Source organism: Cebus imitator, unplaced genomic scaffold (genome assembly GCF_001604975.1).
Source record: "Cebus imitator isolate Cc_AM_T3 unplaced genomic scaffold, Cebus_imitator-1.0 Scaffold39, whole genome shotgun sequence".
Lineage (NCBI taxonomy): Eukaryota > Metazoa > Chordata > Mammalia > Primates > Cebidae > Cebus > Cebus imitator.
The window spans coordinates 7304305-7326736 of NW_016107354.1; the positions used below are offsets into that span (position 1 = coordinate 7304305).

Below are 22432 nucleotides of genomic sequence, written 5' to 3' on the forward strand. Positions count from 1 at the left end.
TGCCTTGGGGGAGGGGTGACCCGACTCCCTAAGCTGAGCCACGGAGGGTGGGGCCCGACCCCTGTCCACTTTCCCACCGCGTGCAGAGACCTCCTCTTTCCCTTTCCTCCATCCCAGCTCTTGGTCCTGCAGAAGCAAAACTTGGTGATCGGTGGGTCACAAACATCCGCTGTGTTTGGTGCGGGATCGGGGACACCGGGGAAGTGCAGGGATGAGCGGGTGTGCGAGGGCAAGGACCGGCGGGCAGGACACAGGGCAGGGGACCCCGGGAACGAGGCGAGCCGGTCGCGGGCCGGAAGGGGACACCAAGCAGTGCGGCGCGCAGCGCCTCCTTCTCCTCCCTCCCTGCTCTCCCGTCCCCTCCTCCGCGGCTCCGGGCGCAAGCTCACCGATGAAGAGGATGGGGAAGGTGATGAAGAGCAGGAAGACGTGCGGCACCACGTTGAGCGCGTCCACGAAGCAGCCGTTGTTGAGGACGCCCTGGTCCACCCGGTAGGCGGCGGAATGGTTTTCGCTACCGCAGAAGGCCAGGGGCATGGCGGCGCGGACGCAGGCTGGGCTCTGACTCCGCTGGCTCCGCGCACCTCCCGCGCCTCCCGCGCCTGTGTCCCTCGCAGCTCCGCGGCTCCGTCCGGCAGTCAGGCCCCCACCCTCCCCCAGGGGCCCCGCCCCGCCGGCCTCCCTTTCCCGCACCCCGCCCTGCTCCGCCACCTGCGGGGCCCGGGGGGCGGTGCGGAAACCGACCTGCCACGCCTGCGCCCGCTTTCCAGATGTAGCGGCGCGGGCTCACAGATGTTGCCTGGGTCGCTGGAGTACCCCGCTGCGCGCGCGCGCTGGGGATGAGGGGAAGGGCAGGCAGGGATGGGCAGTGGGGTGTGGGCACGCTGGAGACTGGGTGGGAAGGAGAGTGGGGCGTGCAGAAAAGGAGAGGAGGGTCCTCGTGGCCTGCAGTGGGCGAGTTCGGGGTCCCGAGTGTGAATTCACCTGGGCGTGGTGAGGATGGATGTCCAGAGCTGAGGGATGGGGACAGAGTGGCGCGTCTCCACCCCACATGGATGAGAAAAGTGGGGCAGAACGTTACCTTGGTGGGGGGGGGTCTTTGGACATTTTCAAAAGTGGTCCAAGGTGGGGTGCTCCTAGGTACTACTTTACACCATATCTGGCACTGTCTCACGAGGGATCTCCCAGCACTCTTGCTAAGCACAGGTGCTAATCGCTTCCATTTTTCTGATGAGGAAACCCAAGCTGCAAGGGAGCTGAAGGGAGGCCAGTTACATGACTCCCCCAAGGTTTCAGTGCCAGCAAGCAGTGAAGCATAGCTTGAACCCAGCTCCTCAGGTCCTCCGTCCCCACCCCCACCATTTGTACTCATGCCTCTGGTGCATGACAACCCTAAAGCGACTGGCAGACCAGTGGGTAGAATGGGTGACAGCCCCAGGCTGAAAAAGAGGAGCTTTAGAAATGCATCTGGACCGACGGATATGAGGCAGTGGAGAGGGACTGAAATTCTTAACCTGACCCGGAACAGGCTTAGTGGTTGGAGGACGCTGTAAAGACAGTGTTATGTCTTCCTATACATTTTGGAGAGATTCTTACAAGACTGTGGCCCAAAGAAGTTTATTTCTTATGTAGAAATAACAGAAAATGGGATTTGGGGGTTAGATTTAAGAAGAACTTTGCAAGTTAGGGATATGAAGCATAACTGCACATGTTCTCAGGAAGGGTCAGGGGAAAACAGAAGGAAGACCCCTTCAGCCCCTTTGCTTATAAGCTTCATTGAGCCTGCCCTGAGGCTGCTGAGTCTGGTGGGCCTCACAAGCATGCTGTCAGCAAGACCCAGGCTCTGCCCAGGCCCTGAGGCAGAGGGCAGGTAGGATTGGGTGAACAGCCTTGGTAAAGCAGGAGCTTAGGGTCTGAAAGCCTCAGTTTCTGGCTTTGGAAAATTTCTCTGAAGCCAAAAGATGTTTCTTTCAGCATCAGCCAAAATAGTGAAAATTTGGTGGCAGTGAATATCCAGCACCAGGGACAGGGGTTAATTAACCTAGGAAAATGCAGCCTCTGGGAAGGTGCTAGCTGAGTCTGTGTAGTAAAATAGAAAAAGTTTACGAGATAGAGTCAGGTGAAAAACGGCAAGCAAAATTGTGCTTCCCATGATTGCAGCCATATGAAATATGCATGCTTGCATGAAGCCTGCAGGAAAAGGTCAGACTTGGAAATATGGTAACGTGGTGCTCAGTGGGCAATAGCCACCTTTGCTGTGGTTATCATCATCCCCTTTCTTTAAAAATGAGACAACTGAGCTTCAGAGAGATGAGATGACAGGTGCAGGTCACCCAGCAAGATTTTTTCTTTTAGTTTCTTTTTCTTGCTTTCAAGGCTTTTTTCATATTTTCTGCAATGTTGTTATTTTGTTTTGTAGTTGCAATTTCAGTTTTTCACACTTTCGGCAGTGCTATCTTTCTTTCTAGCAGTAATATCATATTTACTTTTAAAGAACAGGGTTCCTAGTCCTGGCTCTACCGCTACTAGTTGTGTGATTTGGGGGTAAGTTGCCATTCTGCACTCCAGTTTCCTTATTTCTAAAAGGAAAAGATAATAGTATGGACCCCAGAGGATGAAGATGGGATCATGGGTGTGAATGTGCTTTGTAAGTTGGGGAGATGGTCTAAGCTACTTTATCCCCTGGGTGACCACACATGGCAGCCCCTCGATCAATCAGGGCTATTTAATGGTCTCTCCCTCGCCTCACAGTGCCTGGTGTAACCCTCACACTTGCCTATTCTGGATCATTTAAAACAAACAAAAAGTCTGGTATTAAGGGAGCATCATCTGAGACTCAGAGAGTATTAAATCTGAAGTCTTGGGAGCCAGTGTTTGCTATCTCTAGCACAAACAAACTGAACAAATTCCACCCTGCACCTAGCTCTACAGTGAGGACATGCAGCACACTGTCCACCATGTAGGTGGGAGAGTTACTTTGAAAAGTGTGGAGTCAGGTGCACACGGAGGCATGAAAGGACTTCCTTTGTAGTATATGTGTTGTAATCCTGGAGTCAACCCAAATGCTCATCAATATGGGGCTGGTTCAAACAGACAAAACCCAAACAGACAAAAACCAGGTATTGTCTGTACTGTGGGATGCTGTGGAGCAAGCGCAGAGAACAGAGTTAGGCTTACTGGCATGGGAAAATGTCCAAGACACAGACGCAGAGCAGCTTGTGGCACATAAAATCATTTGTCTGTAACAGAGCTACGCATGCTTCTTTGGGGAGATGCTGGGTCTCTGGTGCTTCCCTATCTCCATCGACGCCTCCTGTTTCTCTTGCTAGGGGCTGGAAGAAGGTCAGACTCTGGGAGCTTGCTCTGAGCCAGGGTACCTCCCTCTGAGAATTCCCAGCCATTCTCCTGGCAAAATGAAAACCAGGGCTGGATTTTAGAGACTGGATTCTCACTCTCAATGGCTGCTGGGTGGGTGTGGCCTCAGGCAGAGTGCAGGAAAGGGGCTGGCCGCAGAGATTCAGAAAAGTCCTTTCCACATCCCTCGAGCCAGCGAGGTTAAGGCTACAGTGAGCCATGATCAGGCCACTGTACTTCAGCCTGGGCAACAGAGAGAGAGATCCTGTCTCAAAAAAAAAAAAAAAAAAAAAAAAGGTCACTTCCAGCTCTAATGTCGTTCTGGCCTTAGTGCCTTTGTCTCTTTCTAGCTGACTAGGTGTGCCAGTGTTCCAATGACCATGGCAGAGAGGGTCATTACAATGACAATGGTGACCTAATGGAGTGGGGTGATATTTTAAGAAACGAACCCTTTCAATAACTCCAATCGACAGTGGGCTGGTTAAAAACAGACAAAAGCAAAACTCGCAGTGTGATCTAAACTCCAGAATAGTGGGGAACAAGTACAGGACCTGAGTTCAGGCGACCACACTGAGTGGCAGAGACATGTCCTTTTCTGTCTCCTTCAGGTGCTCCAAGCCTGTGTCCATAGGGGATTTGGGAAGACTGTAGAACCAGTGAAAGAGAGGACTGAGATAGACACAAAATGTCTTAACTGGAACCTGGGAAGGAGAAGAGATCTCCGGTCTCACTGCCATCATGCCCCATGTCAGGAGGAGGGAAGTAGGGGGAGAAGTTCTTTAGAGAGGGAGCCTGTACCCAGCCTCCCTGCCTGTCAGTTGTAGGGGTGGCTGGGGTACAGCCACCCAGAAAGGGCAGGTTTTGTGTAGGCTGTGTCAGAAAATCCACACAAGGGCTTTTTAGGTTTTTAAAAAAATTTTGGCCGGGCACGGTGGCTCAGGCCTGTAATTCCAGCACTTTGGGAGGCCGAGGAGGGTGAATCATGATGTCAGGAGTTCAAGACCAGGCTGGCCAAGATGGTGAATCCCTGTCTCTACTAAAAATATTTAAAAAATAGTAGGGTGTGGTAGTGGGCACCTGTAATCCCAGCTGCTCGGGAGGCTGAGGCAAGGAATTACTTGAACCCAGGAGGAGGAGGTTGCAGTGAGCCCAGATTGCACCACTACACTCCAGCCTGGGCAACAGAGCAAGAATCTGTCTCAAAAAAAAGTTTTTTGTTTTTTTTTTTCCCCTGTAGGGATGGGGGGGGTCTCACTGTATTGCCCAGGCTGGTCTTGAACTCCTGGCCTCAAGGGATTCCCCTCCACCCTGGCCTCTCAAAGTGTTGGGATTACAAGTGTGAGCCACTGTGCCTGGCCCACATACAAGGGATGTTTTGAAGAAAGGATTTCTTGTTCCGGGCAGGGCCACCAGATGACAGAGGCAGGGGACCCTCAGCTGTACTTGAATGGCGGGGGTAAGGCAGGAATAAGACGAACTCTCCCCAGTCTCTTGGCACCACATAACCGGGGAGGTGGGAGAGGAATTCCAAGAAGGCCCAAGGTTAATGTTTTCCACCAGCCTAGTGGGATGGGGGCTTGATATAGATATTAAATAGCATTCTTGTTCTTGACCACTTAGGTTTTGGTCCAAGATCACCCTCACCACAGTGACATAACCCAGAAGGGTTCAGCTGACTCATGGCCTGGTTGCTCTATGCCCTTGAGGTCAGTTAAGGTCAAACTGAGCATCTCCTTGCATCCTCTAAAAGGGCCAACTCCCAGTTCGTTGATTAAAAAAAATGAAAGCTTTACTGAGCTCCTTACAGAGAGCTGGAAGAGGTGTAATTCACATATCTCACAGCAGAAATGTAGTAAAAGTCCCCATGTCTCCTGTCCACCAAGAGGTCTTCTCCCTTGCGTGTATCTCATATCTCCTTCCTTTCTTCCACACAGTGTCTTTTTGAAAAACATGCCCCTTGAGCCCCAGAGCAAGTCAGTATTTGCCTTCAGCTTGCTTACCCACTTAGGGCTTCTCAAGCAAGCCTCGCTCCCTTCCCAAGCTGCTGGTCATCCCCAAACCTGCTCTCTTCCTGGGCAGATTATTAAGGGGGCAGGAGGGATGAGATTTTCTTCTTTTTGTTTCACCAACAGTTGTTGAGTGCTTAGTATATGCCAACCACTTTACGTGCTTTAAATCTCATGGTAACCCTTCCTAGTAGTTACAACTCTCGGGAGAACCGAAGCTCAGAGAGGTTAAGCCCCATTCCCAAGTCACACAGCTGAGAGTCGGTACAGAAAAGACCCAAACTCAGCAACACCTGGCTTCAAAGCCTGTGCTGTTAACCACTTCTTATAGGGATCCTGGGGGTACCAAGGATTTTTCTGCCTCTGAGACTTTGGCTCCTGAGGAGGTAGTACAGGGCCCAAAGAACAGACCTTTGGGGAAACCTGTGTATCTCTGCATTTTGCCTTTTCTCTGTGTTAGAACCAGAAAGGAAGCCCTAGTTCTATTGCCGGCATCAGTCAGAGGACCAGATGGAAAGATTCAAGTGTGAGGGGGCCCTGCTTCCTGGGGCCTTACCCGTGGGTGAAGCAGGCACACAAATGACCCTGCAGTGGTCTGCTTTGCAGACAGCTGCCACTGTGAATGGAAGGAAATGATGTGTGTGAGTAGCATGCAGACAGCTCCTGGTCTGGCCCAGTGCTATGGAATCCCATAAGGTGTGCTGGCTGAACCCGCTCCCTGCCCAGGGCCACACTGCCGCAGACTCTCTCTCAGGGTTCAGCCAAAGAGGACAAAGAGGACGCCACTCTCTGGCACAGCCAGGACTCTGACAGATGCCTCTGGCAGACACAGCATGGCCTCAGCTGTCTGGGCCTGGAGGGTCCTGCTAGAGCTGGGGCCGAAGCCAGGTAACTTGAGGGCACTGCTCAGTAATTTCCCATTTCCTGTACCTTCCTCCCCTCTCTGCAGAGGGACTTCAGCTCCTGTCCTCTGAGCAGAGCTTGCCTAAACCCAAACTCTGTGGTGGGAAAGTTTAGATCCTGGCTTTACCCCTGACCAGCTGTGTGACCTTGGGCAAGTCAACCTCCCTGAGCCTTAGCTGTCAAGTAGGAAGAAAAGCCTCTCTCTTATGGACCGTGTGTGTGAGCAAGCCTGGCACACAGGAGACATTCGACTCAAGCTTTCCCACTTTCAGAACAGCTGAGGGCTTCTTGCCTGGAATCCCAAGATACTGATTTTTTAAAAAAAATAATTGATTGAGTTCCTACCTAGTGCCAAGTCATTTATTACATTGTCTGGCTTAGTCACCATCTGTCTTTAAGGCAGGTAGTGTGATCGTTATTACCAAGGTGAGAATAAGGCAGAGTGAAAACCTTGGTTGCCCAAGGTCATCCAGCAAAGAAGGTGGCAGAGTCCAGGTTCCTTCTGGGCAGCTTTATGAGATATAGGGATGGGCTTAGGCAGGGGCGGGAGAAGTGAAGAAGGCAAAAGCGGGAGTGGAAGCTGTCCATTTGGAAGGGGGTGTGAGGTGGTGCGTGGGGGGACTTGTCTGGAGGCAGTGTCTGCAGAGCAAGCCCCTTGTTCTTATTTATGTATTTAATTTTTAATTTTTGTGGATGCAGAGGAGGTGGATGTATTTATGAGGTACCTGAGATATTTTGATAATGTGTAATGATCGCATCAGAATAAATGGGGCGTGTATCACCTCAAGCATTTTTTTTTTGAGACAGAGTGTTGCTCTATTGCCCAGGCTGGAGTGCAGTGGCATGATCTAGGTTCACTGTAACCTCTGCCTCCAGGGTTCAAGCAATTCTCCTGCTTCAGCCTCCTGAGTAACTGGGATTACAGTGCACCACCACGCCCAGCTAATTTTTATATTTTTAGTAGAGATGGGGTTTCTCCATGTTGGCCAGGCTGGTCTAGAACTCCTGACCTTGTGATCCGCCTGCCTTAGCCTCCCAAAGCGCTGGGATTACAGGCATGAGCCACCACACCCTGCTGCATTTATCTTTTCTTTGTTTTATAAATAATCCAGTTATACTTTTTAAATTACTTTATTTTAGTTTAGTTTTTGAGATGGAGTCTCACTCTGCTGCTCAGGTTGGAGTGCAGTGGCACGATCTCAGCTCATTGCAACCTCCGCCTCCTGGGTTCAAGTGATTCTCCTTCCTCAGCCTCCTGAATGGCTGGGATTACAGGCCTACACCACCACATCTGGCTATTTTTTTTTTTTTTTTTTTTTTTTTGTATTTTTAGTAGAGATGGTGTTTCATCATATTGGCCAGGCTGGTCTTGAATTCCTGACCTCAGGTGATCCACCCACCTTGGCTTCCCAAAGCGCTGGGATTACAGGTGTGAACCACCTGTAATTAGTTATTGTAAAATGTACAGTAATTTATTGCTGACTGCAGTCACCCTGTTGTGCTATCTAAATACTAGATGTTATTCATTCTCTCTAACTATATTTTTGTACCCATAACCATTCCCCTCTCCCCCACTCCTCCACCCTTCCCAGCCTCTGGTACTTCTACTCTCTATCTCCATGACTTCTATTGTTTTCATTTTTAGCTCTCACAAGTGAGAACATGTGAAATTTATCTTTCTGTGCCTGGCTTATTTTGCTTAACATAATGATCTTCAGTTCCTTCCATGCTGTTGCAAATGACAGGATCTCATTCTTTTTATGGCTGTATAGTACTCCAGTGTGTATAAGTACCACATTTTCTTTATCCATTCGTCTGTGGATGGACACTTAGATTGCTTCCATATGTTGGCTACTGTGAACAGTGCTGCAACACACATGAGTGTGCAGATATCTCTTCAATATACTGACCTCCTTTCTTTTGGGTGTATACACAGCAGTGAACTTGCTGGACCATAGGGTAGCTCTAGTTTTAGTTTTTTGAGGAAACTTCAAATTGTTCTCCACAGTGGTTGAACTAATTTACATTTCCACCAACAGTGTCCGAGAATTGCTTTTTCTCTACATCCTCAGCAGCATTTGTTTTTGTCTGTCTTTCGGTTATAAGCCATTTTAACTGGGGTGAGGTAATATCTCATTGCAGTTTCGATTTGCCTTTCTCAGACAATCAGTCCCCTGTTCTTATGCAGACTTGCCTGGTTGAGTGTGTGTCTATACGTAATGTATATAGTTAACTTCTTTGTTGCAATGGACTGAATGTTTATGTACCCCCCAGCCCCAAATTCTAATCCCCAAGGTGACGGTGTTAGGAGCTGGGGCCATCCGGAGATGATGACATCATGAGGGCAGAGTCCTCATGAATGGGATTACTACCCTTATGAAAGAGGCCCCAGAGAGCTCATTTGCCCCTTCCACCACGTGAGTTTACAGTGAGAAGACGGCAGTCTATGAGGAAGCAGGCTCTTACCAGACACCAATTCTGCTGGTGTCTTGATCTTGGACTTCACAGCCTCCAGAACTAGAGGAATAAATGTCTGTTGTTTATACGTCACCCAATCTATGTTATTTTGTTAGAGCAGCACAAACAAACTAAGGCATTGGTGCACTGATGAAAACTTGCTGTATAAATGGAGGTAAGTGTGGCCACATGTGGGACCGTGATTCTGTGGGAGAGGAGCGAGGAAGACACTTCTCTGGTACTTGGCCAGAGAAAAACCTCTCCACTCAGGGCAAGAAGAACCCTGAAAGGGAGAGAGAGTGTGGGAGAGAGCATTAGGAGTGAGGGAAACATGGAGACAGACTCACAGCCAGTGCCTAGCGTTTACCTTCTGTAAGGCGACATTGCCAAAGTGTCTCCTCATGCCCCACGTTGAGCCACAAGCTATTTTTAGCTAAAATTTGTATACTAAAATTTTAAATTAGTGAATATATTAAATTTTAGGTTTTTTTTTTTTAAATATCCAGTGTGTCCTTGAGAAGATAATTATTTAATGATGTGAGTGCTCTGAGGCTTGGGCAGAGGACAGAGCCTAGAGACGTTCTGTTTAGAAGAGCAATCCCGGCGGTTTGGAGACAAGCATCACCTTTTCCACTGAAGCCAGAGAAAGCATGGAAAATTCCTCTGCTAGAGACTGGTCCGCTGGTGGGATGGAGTGGGGGAGGAGGGTGTGGAGGTGCTGCTCATTCCCCTAATTGGGGAAATAACCTGGCTTAGTCAGGGGGTGCGCCAATATGTAGCTGAGACAGTCAGTAACAGACATTTATGAAGCACCTGCTGTGCCAGCTGGATTACTCTGTAAGCCTGCAAAGTCAGTATTATTGTGTCCTTAGGAAACTGAGGCCCAGAGAGGCTAAGGGACTTGTCCTAGTTCACACAGCCCAGTAAGATTCAGAGCCTAGCTTGGAACCCAGGTTCAGCTGTGTCTGGAACCCATGTGCTTTCTGTACTGGTGGTTCTCAAAGTGTGGTCCCTGGGGCCAGCAGGATTACATGAGAATTTGTTAGAAATACAAATTCTCAGGCCAACCCCTAACCTACTGAATCTGAGACTCTAGGGGTAGAGTTCAAATATCTGCTTTAACAAGTCCTCCAGGTGACTCTGATGCATGCTAAAGTTTGAGAACTATTTCTCTCCACCACATTGTCTCCCAATAAGGAATAATAAGAGATGGTCCCTCCCCAAGGGGGGTTACAATACGGCTAGGAAAACCAAAGGAATATATATTTATTGAAAAATAAAAAGTTGGCTGGGCTTGGAAAGGAAGCTTCCTAGAAGCTTTAGGGGAAAAGGTGACCTTGAGGGTTGGCCCAGTCTGTACAGGTGAAGAAGACAGCCTGGCTGGGAAGGGTATACCAGTGTGTGCAAAGGAGGGGCCACTATGATATGATTTTCAGATGCAGTGATTGAACTAATGAGTCTTTCTAGGATGACGTGCACTGAGGGGAGTCATGGAAAATAATAGGGTGAAAAAAAACAAAAAACAACAACAACAACAACAACAAAAAAGAAAATAATAGGGTGACAGGGGGCTGGATTGTTAGTGCTTTGAAACTTTCAGCTAAGGAGTTTCCCCCCAGAGCTTCTGCCCCTATAGGCAACCATCATTCATTTGACAATCTACATTTACAAAGCACCTGCTGTGTGCATCCTGAATGGGGCAATGGAAGCTAAAAACAGGTCTTCCCAGAGGCTGTGCTGTTTCCTCTTGGGGACAGCACCTCCAAATCCCCCAGCCATCTGAGGACCTGCTTCTTAGCTTTCAGCACTGGGCTCCTGTGTCACTTCCTAATTAACCCTTTCCTGATTCTTCCTCGAAGTGATCTGACTTAAAGCCCCCCCACAACCCTGTGTCCCCTTCCCTAAGCCCACTTACGGGCTCAGAGTTAGAAGCTGCAGACCTGAGGTGGCTGCCCGCTGGATGGCTGTTGGACTGTGTCGAGGGTCTGAAATCACATACGACAAGATTTTGCTCCTTGGTACCTGTCAGGAAAGCCATGGGGCCTGCACAGTAGTCTGAGCTGGCTCACTAGTTTCAGGATCACCCTTGACCAATGAAGAGTCTGTGGCCAGAGTGGCTTGTTGTGCCACATGCAGGCAGAGTGGGAGAGACTACTTCCTTGGAGGTGACTGCCTTCTGTGCTTGCGGAGAACCTGCTGTCGTTGGCCAGCCTGTAACCATCACACTGTTTGCACACGTGGATTGTGGAGAAATAACAAATTTCCTTCAATTTCTCAGTGCTCCTGTAAAAAGCCCTAGCCTCCTGAGATTTGGAAATGTATATGACATAAAGGAAAAGAATTTGTGCTTTCCCCTTCCTTAGAAGCATTCTGCCCTTTATATAAGCAGGAGAATCAGTTCTGTAGCTATTTGTCTAGTTAATGGTGCTGTTCTAAAAGGATAATAAAATGTATCTGCCCATATGAGGCATATGGAATAGTCAGATTCATAGAGACAGAAAGTAGAATGGTGATTACGAGGGGCAGTGGGAAGGGGAGAATGGGAGTTATTATTTAATGGGTACAGAGTTTAGTTTTACAAGATGAAGAGTTATTAAGATGGGTGGTGGTGATGGTTGCACAACAGTGTGAATGTACTTAATATCACTCAACTGGACTTAAAAATGGTTATGATGGTATGTGCATTTTATCATAATTTTTTTTCTTGAGATGGAGTCTCCCTCTGTCACCAGGCTGGAGTGCAGTGGTATGATCTCAGCTCACTGCAACCTCCACCTCCCAGGTTCAAGCAATTTTTCTGCCTCAGCCTCCCGAGTAGCTGGGACTACAGGCGAGCATCACTACACCCAGCTAATTTTTGTATTTTTAATAGAGATGGGATTTCACCATGTTGGCCAGGATGATCTCAATCTCTTGACCTTGTGATTCCCCCTGCCTCAGCCTCCCAAAGTGCTGGGACACAATTTTTTTAAAAGGATAAAAAAATTCTTATCTCCCCAAGGGGGCCAAAGGGTTACAGCTAGGATTAGGTACCCAGGTTATGGTCCCAAGGTGCCAGGAAGACTAGAATGCTATCTCCCTAGATATTCCTTTATTTTTTGTGGGTGCATAATAGGTGTATATATTTATGGGATATGGGAGATGTTTTGATACAAGAATGCAATGTAAAATAATCACATCATGTAAAATGGGGTATTCAAGCCCTCAAGCATTTATCCTTTGAGTTACAAAGAATCCATTACACTCTTTTAGTTATTTTTTAAATGTATGATTAAATTATTGACTATAGTCACCCTGTTGTGCTGTCAAACACTAGGTCTTATTCACCTTAATTATCTTTTTTGTACCCATTAACATCTCCATCTCCCTCCCCAGCCTCTTGTTACTCTTCCCAGCCTCTGGTAACCCTCCTTCTACTCTCCATCTCCATGAATTCAGTTGTTTTCATTTTTAGATCCCATAAATAAGTGAGAACCTGTGACGTTTGTCTTTCTGTGCCTGGCTTATTTCACTTAACATCATGACCTCCAGTTTCATTCATGTTATTGCAAATGACAGGATCTTATTCTTTTTTATGGCTGAATAGTATTCCATTGTGTATATGCACCACTTTTTTTTTAATTCATCTGTGGATGGACACGTAGGTTGCTTTCAAATCTAGTCTATTGTGACAGTGCTGCAACAAACACGGGAGTGTAGATATCTCTTCCAGACACTAATTTCCTTTCTTTTGGATATATACTCAGCAGTGGGATTGTTGGATCATATGGTAGCTCTATTTTTAGTTTTTTGAGGAAATCTCCAAACTGTTCTCCATAGTGGTTGTACTAATTTACATTCCCACAGTGTATGAGGGTTTCCTTTTCTCCACATCCTCACCAGTAATTTACATTCGAGAAAGTTAGATTGAAAATCCAAGATTCTTTCCATCCCTTCTCAAAGAAGCAAAGGTTTTTGTTTTGTTTTTTCCCTTCACCTTTCAGGAGAGGAGGCAGGGACGGCTGTCTAACTTCTGTATATAAATGGAGAAAACCATTGTTTTTGGTCTCTCACGTATGGACTATCCTGCCACTCAGGGAGGAGATTTTTCCTGTAGGCTTTTAACACGCCATGCAGAGATAAGGTTTGGGGCAGGGGAAACTGACACACTTACTATTTACTGTAAGGTAACTGACAAGAAATCTGTCTGTTCTACCTCCTGTGGGCACTGAGGATAAAATTAATAAAGATGAATACTAAAGCCCCACATGTACATATGTGTGTACCCACATGCATGCTTTCATCTGGTGGTGTATTAGGGGTTCCTAGAGAAAGAGCTTACAGAACTTTCTTCAGAGAGAAGTTGCTACAGGTGTAAGTGTGGGGACATGGTAAGGAACAACCCTTTGCCTCAGAGCCTACCCTTAGGAAGCTCCATCCTCAAGAGTGAAATTGGCCCCAAGCTTCTCTTTCTATAGCATTCATCCCAGATTTTAATTTAATATTAATTTCAGGACCAAGAACTATTTCTAAGCACTTGATCTGTATTTATTTTGATCCTCATAATTCTAGAACGTTCTATTTAAACCCCCTTTATAGTTGGAGAAACTAAAATGAGATTTAAGAAATGTGACCAAGGTCAGATTTCAGTTCTCGCCTCAGGACTTTTGGGGAGCAAGTGTTGGAACCCTCATTTCTTAGCTGTGGGGGTCCTGTGGTCATACAAGACCACATACTATTTTTCGCTCTCAACTGTTGGCCAGTTACCCAGCCCTGGCAGCTGAGAGTTCGTGAGGATTTTCTATACTAAGGGAATGAACCCCTGGTGTCTTGGCCACAGGCCCCTTTCAGTATAGGTCACAGGGAGAGGAAAAGGGAAGAACAGGTGAAAAGGAAGAGAAAGGGCACTTCTGGGGACAAGGGTTCTCAGGGGACACCCCTTTATGTCTGCCTAGATCCATTTCTCCTTCTTCTGTAGCAGCCCCCAATTTTCCTTTTGGAACCCACTCTTCCCTTTTACCTAGTCCATGTGGTACTGGAGGGGGTCACTCCAAACGCTGGCTACAGGGGTGGGTGTGGACCCAGGTCTGGCTAATCAGAGATGGCCACAGCCCCATTTTGAGCTTGCCAGAGTTAAGTCCTCAGGATTTCGCTGAAACTATTAGGAAAAAGGTGTGCTTTCTCCTCTGGGGTTGCACTACTTTGTAGAATACGTTTAGAATAACAGAGGCCATCTTGGCATCATGTGGAAAGAGCCTATCTGGGAATGAAGCCAAACAGAGGAGTCCAGAGACAGTGCACTGGTTAATCTTACGTGTCAACTTGGCTGGGCCACAGTACCCAGATATTTGGTCAAACACATCTAGATGTTGCTGTGAAGGCATTTTTTTAGATGAGATTAACATTTAAATCAGTAGACTTATCCCTCATCATGTGGATGGGCCTCATCCAATCAGATGACAGCTTTAATAGAAAAAAAACTGATGTCCTCCTAGGAAGGGGCATTCTGCCAACACACTGGCTTTGGCCTGGAACTGCAATATCAGCTCTTCCCTTGTTTCCAGCTTGCTGGCCTGCCTTGAAGAGTTTGGCCCTGCTGGCCTCCACAATCTTGTGAGCCAATTCCTTAAAATAAAAATGTCTCTCTCTTGCTTCAATTTCTCTGGAGACCCCTGGCTAACACAGATGGCCGGAATAGATTCATCATTTTAGTACCTTGATCCAGCCAAACCCAACATCGTATACTTCTGGGTTTTTCATGTAATTGCTCCTTTTCAGTTGGGTTTCTGTCACTTGGAACCCAAGGGGTCCATTTCAAGAGGGAGTGGTATGCTCACATTTACTGAACTCTCATTCCATGCTAGGCTTGGTGCCCTCCTTTCACGGTTGACCAGGCCTTAAAGGGTGCATAGGAGTTCACGTAGCACAAGGAGGACAGGGTAGAGTGAACATGTGCAAAGACATCGAGAAGCGATGGTACATGGCAGGCCGAGGAAACCAGAGCGTTCCATGTGGCAGAAGCAGAGGAAATGATTTGGCAAGAAAATGGGGCTGGAGAAGGTCTAGGGGCCAGAGGTGGTAGAACTTTGAATGCCAGGCTGAGGGGCATCTGAAATCAGATTCCATACATCCTTTCTCATCTACTCGAAGCAGCATAGCACTGTGGTTAATGACATGGGTTCCTGGAGCTGCCTTGCCTGGTCTACTACTTACTATCTATTCAACCTCAGGTATGTTACTTAATGCCTTGGTGACTCAGTTTCCCCAATGAAGATAACAGCATTGTCTATGTCATAGGGTTCCATGTAATGATTAAATGAATCACCACACATTTAGAGTTCAGCACAGTGCTTGACAAGTAGTAAACACCTAGTAGTTAGTAACAATCTTATTCCTATGAAGGCCAGTGACAGGCTTCTGGGCTGCAAACCCCAGGCCCCAGAAAGACAATTGCAGCCCTGTACCCTCTCCCTGCGTCAGGCAGCCCCGCCTGCCTCCCCAGGGGGCTACTGCTGTCCCCTCTAGTTCTCACAGAGGCATGGCCAGCCTGGGCTCCAGGAAGCTGGAATTGTCATTGCAGCAACAGGAGAGAACAGGGCTCTCAGCTCTGGAAAGATTCTTAGCCACATCTCGGTCTTGGGAATTAGGCTGGAACTGGGTGAGAACAAGCTTTCCAGACACACAGGCCCAAAGGGAGTCCCAGAAACACAGAGGCCATAAACTCAGCCCTTTCCCCTCTGACTCCCAGATATGGAGGCGAGAGGCTTAAAGCCAGCTCAGCAAACCCTGGGGAGTAGCTGTAGAAAGCAACTTCAATGAGATGGGTAGAATGCCAAAAGTTCAGAATTAAAGGGCATCCTTCGATTCCCAGGCTTTTTAGGTTTTGCGTTTCCATGGGGTGGTGCAGAGAAAGGGCACCTCTGCCAACAACTTAGGGGATCCTGACAAATCATCCTCTCCTTGGCTTCAATTTTCCTGAACATCCAGTGATGGAGCGTTTAGGGTCTAGAGTGGCAAACAAGGTTCATCTTGTGGGTCAGATTTGCTGAGTGGTAAGTGGCTGCCTGGCTGGCTGGCTAGAGAGTGTGGTGCATGGGCGGTCCTTGCCCTAGTTTTAGCCCCAAAATGCTCAGTCTTGGTCACTGAAGCAGATCCTGATGTCTGGCCCAGTCCTCCCATGGACTCTGGCCCCAGCAGCATTCCTATGGCTCCCAAAGCGAGTCAGGAGCTGATTTAGGTTCTACCTCTATATAAATTCTGCCACACTTTCCCTTCTTACCTGGTTAATGCCAGTGTCTGCTGGAGAGAACTATGCACTCTGGGTTCAGCGTGGGACAACTTCCTAATGAGAGTTCATTTCCTTGATGACAGTGAAGAGAGAATCATAAAAAAGGAAGCTGAAGCCCATTGTAGTCTATGCACTTTGTCGGCCCTAGGTGACCTCTTGGCTTGGGCTGTGCCGTCCACTTCTCCTGCTTCCTTTCAGTCCCCCTTCCTGCCCTGGTCAGCCCTCACCCTCCCTGCCCTTCTCCTCTAATCAGGAGCTCCAGGCCTCTTTATCATCTCACTCACCAGGTCCTGATAAGCACTGATAAACTTATTCACTCCAGCTGCAGGTGAATTTCCAATGGTGAGATTGCAGGCACTGACCAGCTGAAGGCCTCAGCAGGAGTTTTTGTAGGTCACAAGAGGAGGTGACTATCACCCAACAGCGGAACACTCACGGTTCTTCAGTGGTGGGGAGAAGTGTTCTGCCAATAGACTGGAATTTGCGATATTCCGATGGGAGCTGCCCTGCCCTCTAGAGCATATGGTGGAAATGGGTGCACACAGTCTCTGGGGCCAAAGTGCCCAGTTGGAATCGCAGCTCTGCTACTTCCTCACTGTGTGACCTCAGGCAAGTGACTTAACCTCTTTGTATATCGACTGTCTCTTAATAAAATGAGTTTGTTGATGATAACAGCGCCTGCCTCACGGAGTTGTTGACGGAATGTATGAGCTGAGTGCTTGGAACAATACCTGGCACATAGTCCATGCCATCTGAGCTTGGGTTGCTGTCACCAGGCTCCTGGGATGGCCGTGCATGAAGCCCAGGTGTTGCAGTTTGAGATGGCAGACAAGGGTCTAGCCTAGGCCAGGCACATGGGTGTCAGCAAACAGCAGCTCCCACCTCTTACCTGGGTTTTGGAATTGTCTCCAGAGCCAGGTTAGGTGCTACATAAGAAAACACAGGGAACTCATCTGCGTGGTTGCTGTCTCAGAGAGCCAGTAATTCAAAGGACACTGTGGCTTTGTCTTCATTGAGGACATCACAAAGCTTGGCAGTTTCTCTGCTCCCTCTCTCTGTCCCTACCCACTGATTTCTTTCAGTCCCACATGGTAGTCACTGCATTTTGGTCTGAGCCGCTCGCCCCTGCCATGATTCTGGGACATGCTGGGAGCAGGGAGTCTGTCTGTTTTATCACCGAGTCCTCGGGATCCAGCTCGGTCTGCATCCATTGTGGGATGAGGTTGGGGGATTCATTAACAGGGCCGAACCTGGGGGATGGGCAGTGGGTGTTTTGCAGTCATCCACTGGTAGGGGTGGCGATCATGGCTTGCTACCTGCGGTCCTTAATGCCTCAGCACCTATGTTGGGTGGGATGTGATCCCACCCCCAGCCACCGTTGATTGGACCTGTGATTGATCTCTAACCCAAGGGCCGCCAACTCAGGTGATTCAGCCTGATCAGATTCTACCTCAGGAATTTGGAATGGGGAAACAGAGACAGGGTCAGACGAGTCATGTTGACACAGCCCCACTCTCTTCCTCGGAGACAGCAGCCCTTGTCCCTGTCACCAGAAGAACTTTGACATGCCCCCTGCTGGGCCCTCGGAGTTATGGCTTCCTGCCTCAAGCCCTTGTGTCTCCCATGGTCCTCTGTGGGATGCACTTCCACGGAGGGAGTGGACCCTGCATCTTCCCCCTCACGTGCTGTCGTAGTGACCTCAGGAGAAGCACTGGTAGCTGTGATGTCCTTGAAAGAACCTGGGGCACCCCATATCTAGGCGACCCTTTGGGGCTCCTGCCTTCAGCTATGCTTTCTGGAGTGAGCAAAATCCCTGCCACATAGGCTTCATCTCCTCCCATCTCTGCTGAGAAGACACTGAAGCCCAGCACAGCCCGTCTCCTGCTTCCACAGCCCTCTGCTCCAAGCAGGCCCTGGCCATCTGATCACACCCTTCATGTCAGACCCAGATCGCAGCACTGGGATCTGTCTCTCATCCTTGAACAGGAGCCACAATCCTTATGGTTTTTTGATTTGCAGTCTTGAATCTGCTGCCCAAACCCACACGCACTCCTATAGGTTGGAAAAGACATCTGTTTATTTTATTAATGAGCTCACAGTAAGGTTTGCAGCGACAATCCTAGCAGCAATTAGAGCAGGCGCCAGAGGAGAGGAATGGAGAGAGAGACTCCAGTGGGGTCTTGTTAGGGTTCAAGGAAGGAGTCCCCCAGGGCTGGGAGAGACCAAATTCACTGGGCCAGAGGAAAGGAATGAGAGTCTGGATCCCTGAGATACTTTCCCAAACAGCTGCCTGCTCCCTCTCCTCCATGTTGGCCTTCAGAAGAGTGGGTAGAGCTGTTCCTTATCTGGCGCTGGTTCAGGGCCAAAGGGAGTTTGAGATTTCTGGGTGCTGGGTTCAGGACTCCAGGGATGCTGTCTGGTGCCTGCAGTGTGGCCTCTCTCAAGGCTGGTCCGAGGCTTTGTGTTCAGGAGGTGGAGGTCACCATTTTCTAGGGGTGAATTTGCTTTCCCTTTTTGGACTTCAGAAGAAGGTCCTGCAGGGAAATGGAAACAGCCCAGGTGGGTGCAGGCCTTGTGAGTGCACACTCAGCCCAGCCAGAGCAAGGCCCCACAACAGGAGCACCTGCCCTGGCAGCGCAAGGCCCTGCCAACCTTTGGAGACGCCTCTGGGTGCAGGCTCCAAGTGGCTACACACCAGCCACAGCCACAGCACACAGGAGGCCAGGGAGAAAGCAGGGGGTGAGGGGGACACCTGGGGTCAGGGGAGGGGGAGACTGGGGGGAACACATGCAACAGTCCCTTGCAAAAGGCAAGTGACAGAAAACACAGGGCCATGCAGGCCATCCCAGAAGCCATGGTCTGGCCGGCCAACTGTCTTGGGAGCATGAGGCCCTAATGTTTTGGGAAACTTGTAACAGGAAAGTCAAGTCCAGGCTTGGGTGTGCCCCAGATGCTGCCATCTGTGGCTTCAGGCCACACCAAACACCAGTTTCACAGCCACCTGCCAGCTCTGTCCATGGGCACATCCCTATCACAGGGTGAGAAACACACCCCACAGCTGGGCTCTGCGGTATGTCCCACAGATAGAGCCCAGGGCCAAGGAAGGGAGAAGACAGAGAAGACAGCTGGTCTGAGCAGGGCTCAAGCCATAACAGGGCACAAGAGGACATGAGCAACTCTAATCCACCAACCCGGGTTCTTTGGACCAGTCTTCAAAACCTCTTATTAGCCCTGGCTCTGGCCAAGTATGGGTAGAGCAGAGCTCCCAGCAGGTTGGCATACATGCGAAGGGGAATTTCCACATTCTGTGGAGGACACCTCTGGGGGGCAATTCCAGCTAGGCTTCCTGTGGGCTCCCCCAGCCCCACGTGCCTGGTTTGAGGCATTGTCTGTGCCCCACAGAGAATGGTGCCCAGTGCTTCATGCTGCTCATTTGGGTGCTGCTTGGGACCCAAAGCAGGTCCCAGGCCATGATGAGTCAGGACACTTGGGTCACAAGCAAGTTCTGCAGACTGGGCTCTGCACCACCTCCCTGAGGGAAGGGCCTTGAGTCTGAACAATTCCACTGTGGCCAACAGCAGGCCCTGGGCAGCACTTCAGGGATGGCGCTTTGTGTACCCTCCAGACGCCAGTCCAAAGAACCTGCTGACAGCATGGGCAGCAGATGGCCACTGCACGCAGCAGGGACAGACAGGGCCCTGTGGCCTGCCTGCCTATTCACCATGGGCTCCAGCTGCAGGAGGAACCCGTGTCTGTGCACGGCAGCACGGTCTTCAAGGAGCTTTCGGACCGGCTGGGGGCTTTCAGCTGCGGAGGAGGGAAGAGAAGCGCTATATACACGGAGCAGAGCAGGAAACACAAAACAGGTTTGGTTACTGCCAGGCAGAGCTCCACAGGCCTCTCCTTTCACCGGGCTCCTGCCTTGGGTTCTGCCTAGCCCCTGGGTTCCAGAATTAGTAACTGCTGGACCTTGGTTTCTCCAAGACATGTGTAGAGCTCAGACTCTGCTGGCCATGGGGAGCAAGCAGGCACAGCCACGACTGGAGGCAGGAGGCAGCCAGTGAGTGGGTGAGTGGTGGGTGGGTGAGGGCTGGGGAGGTGATGGGATGTGGTGAGGATGGAGGTGAGACACCACAGAGGCAGAGGGACAGAGAAAGGCAGACAGAGAGGTAAGAATGGATGCAGAATGACAAGGACAGAGGAGCAGGGACCCAGAGCCAGGGATGGAGAGGAATGGGAAGAAAGAATAGGAGTAAGAGAGAAAGGGAAGTGAGAAGAAGGGGAAAGAGGAGGGCAGATAAGAGGTTGACAGGAAGGAAGGAGGAGAGGGCGAAAGACAGAGAGAGGAGGAGAGACGGCAGAGAGACCCACAGTACACAGAGACAGACACACAAGGAACCACAGAGACAGACAGACTAGGCCAAAGCTCCCTGAAGATCCCACAGGGTGGGGAGAAAAGCCTGTGGCCCTGGCTGCCTAGAAACACAGCAGAGTGAATGCAGTGATCCACCAGGAAGACCTTGCAGAGAGCAAAGAGTGGACACAGACATCTTCTAATTGTCTAATCATGGGCATGGGATAAAGTTCTGAGTGGCAAATTAACAATCCTGAGTCTTTGTCCCAATGTCACGGCTTATTCAGTCTAAGACCTCGAGCCTCAGTTCCCCACAGTAGAGAAGAATTTGGACAAGCCCTCCCGGGAGGCAGCTTGGACACTGCTTCAGGACAATCTTAGCGCTAGTCCAGGAGTTTTCTAGGAGCTCTGGCTAGGAGAAGCTGCATGCTTGGGCCGTTCCTTCAGGCGGGAGAAGGCTGGGGTGGGCTGGAGAAAGGTGGCTGAGATTCTGGAGAAGGAAGATGCGCTCCCAGGCTAGGTGACTGCACACACTTACAGCTCATCGTCGTACTCCTTGGGGGGACAGACAGCAACCACAAGGTCGATCCAGTCCTGTGGGGAGAAGGTGTGTGACTCTGGGGCACACTTATTGGATGATGTGTCTGCCTCGGCACTCCATCCCCATTTCTGGGCACCATGGCCCAGATCAGCCAGCTTGCACCTTCTTCCCAGGGGCCCACATGGGCCTCACTGTGGGCTTCCATTGTCTGAGGACGTTTCTAGTCTCTGAGGCTTCAGGACCACAGAGGCCAGGGTTGCAAGGCCTTCGAATGACACTAAGTTCCCAAATGTCGATCTATGGACTGGGGACAGGCAGCAACCTCAGAGTCACTTGGCAGAACTTCTTAAAAGTGTAGACTCATGGACTTGGCCCCTAGAAGTCAGGGGTGGGTCCTGGTAAATAGTACTTTTAACAACCTTTCTGGGTAATTTCAACGCACTTTCTGATGCACAGCCAAGTGGGGGACTTCTGGCCCAGCTTTTGGATCTGAACACCTGAATCCCCTTCACTGCCATCCCTGACTTGCCCTTCATTCTCCCGCCTTGGCTTGGGTGTATCCCCTGAAAAGTATCTGAAATATCACTGGGCCCCTCTACCATGTGCTAGTTCCTAATATTGAGTTGAAATCTCTCTCTCTTCCCCCAGGACTTCCCTCCATCTAATCCAGGTCTTCCCTCAAGAATCACAGTGAACATTCGGCTCCCTCTGCCCTAATGCAGCCCTTCAGATAATCAAAGATAGTCATCATGTTACCCGTGAGTCTTCTCTTCTCCACATCCCTTCATGTGGGTCCCAGGCCCATCTGGTCAGCTTCCTCGGCACTGAACTTAGTACCTCAGGCTTGGCTGCCTGTATACAGTTGCACAGGTTGTGCATTGCACAACATGAGCAGGCACCATTCACACTACAGTCTATAAAAGGGCACCCCCTCAGATTGTGCGGTGCATAGCCTGGGCAACTTTATGTGGCAGCCCTGCCCCAGGTGGGTGTCTAACAAGTGTAGAGTGGATTCCCACCAGCCCCTCCTTCATCCTGGGTTCTTTGCTTTTGTTAATGCTTTCTGGTAGCCCCCAGCATTCTCTTGATTCTTGCTCAGTGTGCACTCAGAAAAGGCCTTAAGTCTTTTTCTTGGATGAGCTGCCATGCTCTGGCTTTGGGGGTCTGTGTGAGCCACTGGCTTTTTAGATCTAAGGTCAGGAATTGACATTTATTTTTCTGAATCCCACTTTGTCAGATTTAAACCACTGGCTGGATGGAGTATGTGGTGTCACCAAAGAGTTGCCTGGACCCCAGATGCCCGCCCTGGGATGAGGCATCCGAATGTGAAGGCTGGCTGCAGAGGCCAGGGTTTGAGGCAGGCAGGTGAGGGAGGAAAGGAGGGAGGTGACTTATTCTTACCCCGCCCTGATTCCAGGCCTTCTGCAGGGCAGCCTCAGCCTCAGCCAGGGTGTAGTCTGTCGCAATCTTGCCGTTGATTGCCATGATCTCGTCCCCTTTCACAATGCCACCTGCAGGAAGATGAGGCTGATGAGCCAACTGGGCTATAT

At 49.7% G+C, this 22432-nt stretch overlaps 2 protein-coding genes across 9 annotated transcripts in view; both read right to left on the reverse strand.

The window, feature by feature from the left end:
• ABCC8 (ATP binding cassette subfamily C member 8) overlaps positions 1-638 on the reverse strand; it is an 83476-nt gene extending 82838 nt beyond the window's left edge. Inside the window, 1 exon segment of the mRNA XM_037737524.1 lies at positions 390-638. Coding sequence (XP_037593452.1) covers positions 390-537 — 148 coding nt within the window. The 5' untranslated portion in view covers positions 538-638.
• A 17407-nt stretch (positions 639-18045) lies between these two features.
• Positions 18046-22432, reverse strand: part of USH1C (USH1 protein network component harmonin) — a 46463-nt gene continuing 42076 nt past the window's right edge. For 7 of the 8 annotated variants that reach the window (XM_017525813.1, XM_037737525.1, XM_017525818.2 and 4 more), the window contains 3 exons: positions 22284-22393; positions 20880-20935; positions 18046-18521 (listed from right to left, as the gene is read on the reverse strand). In XM_017525813.1, coding sequence (XP_017381302.1) covers positions 18509-18521; positions 20880-20935; positions 22284-22393 — 179 coding nt within the window. In that variant the 3' untranslated portion in view covers positions 18046-18508. The other variant, XM_017525821.2, reaches the window with a different exon arrangement.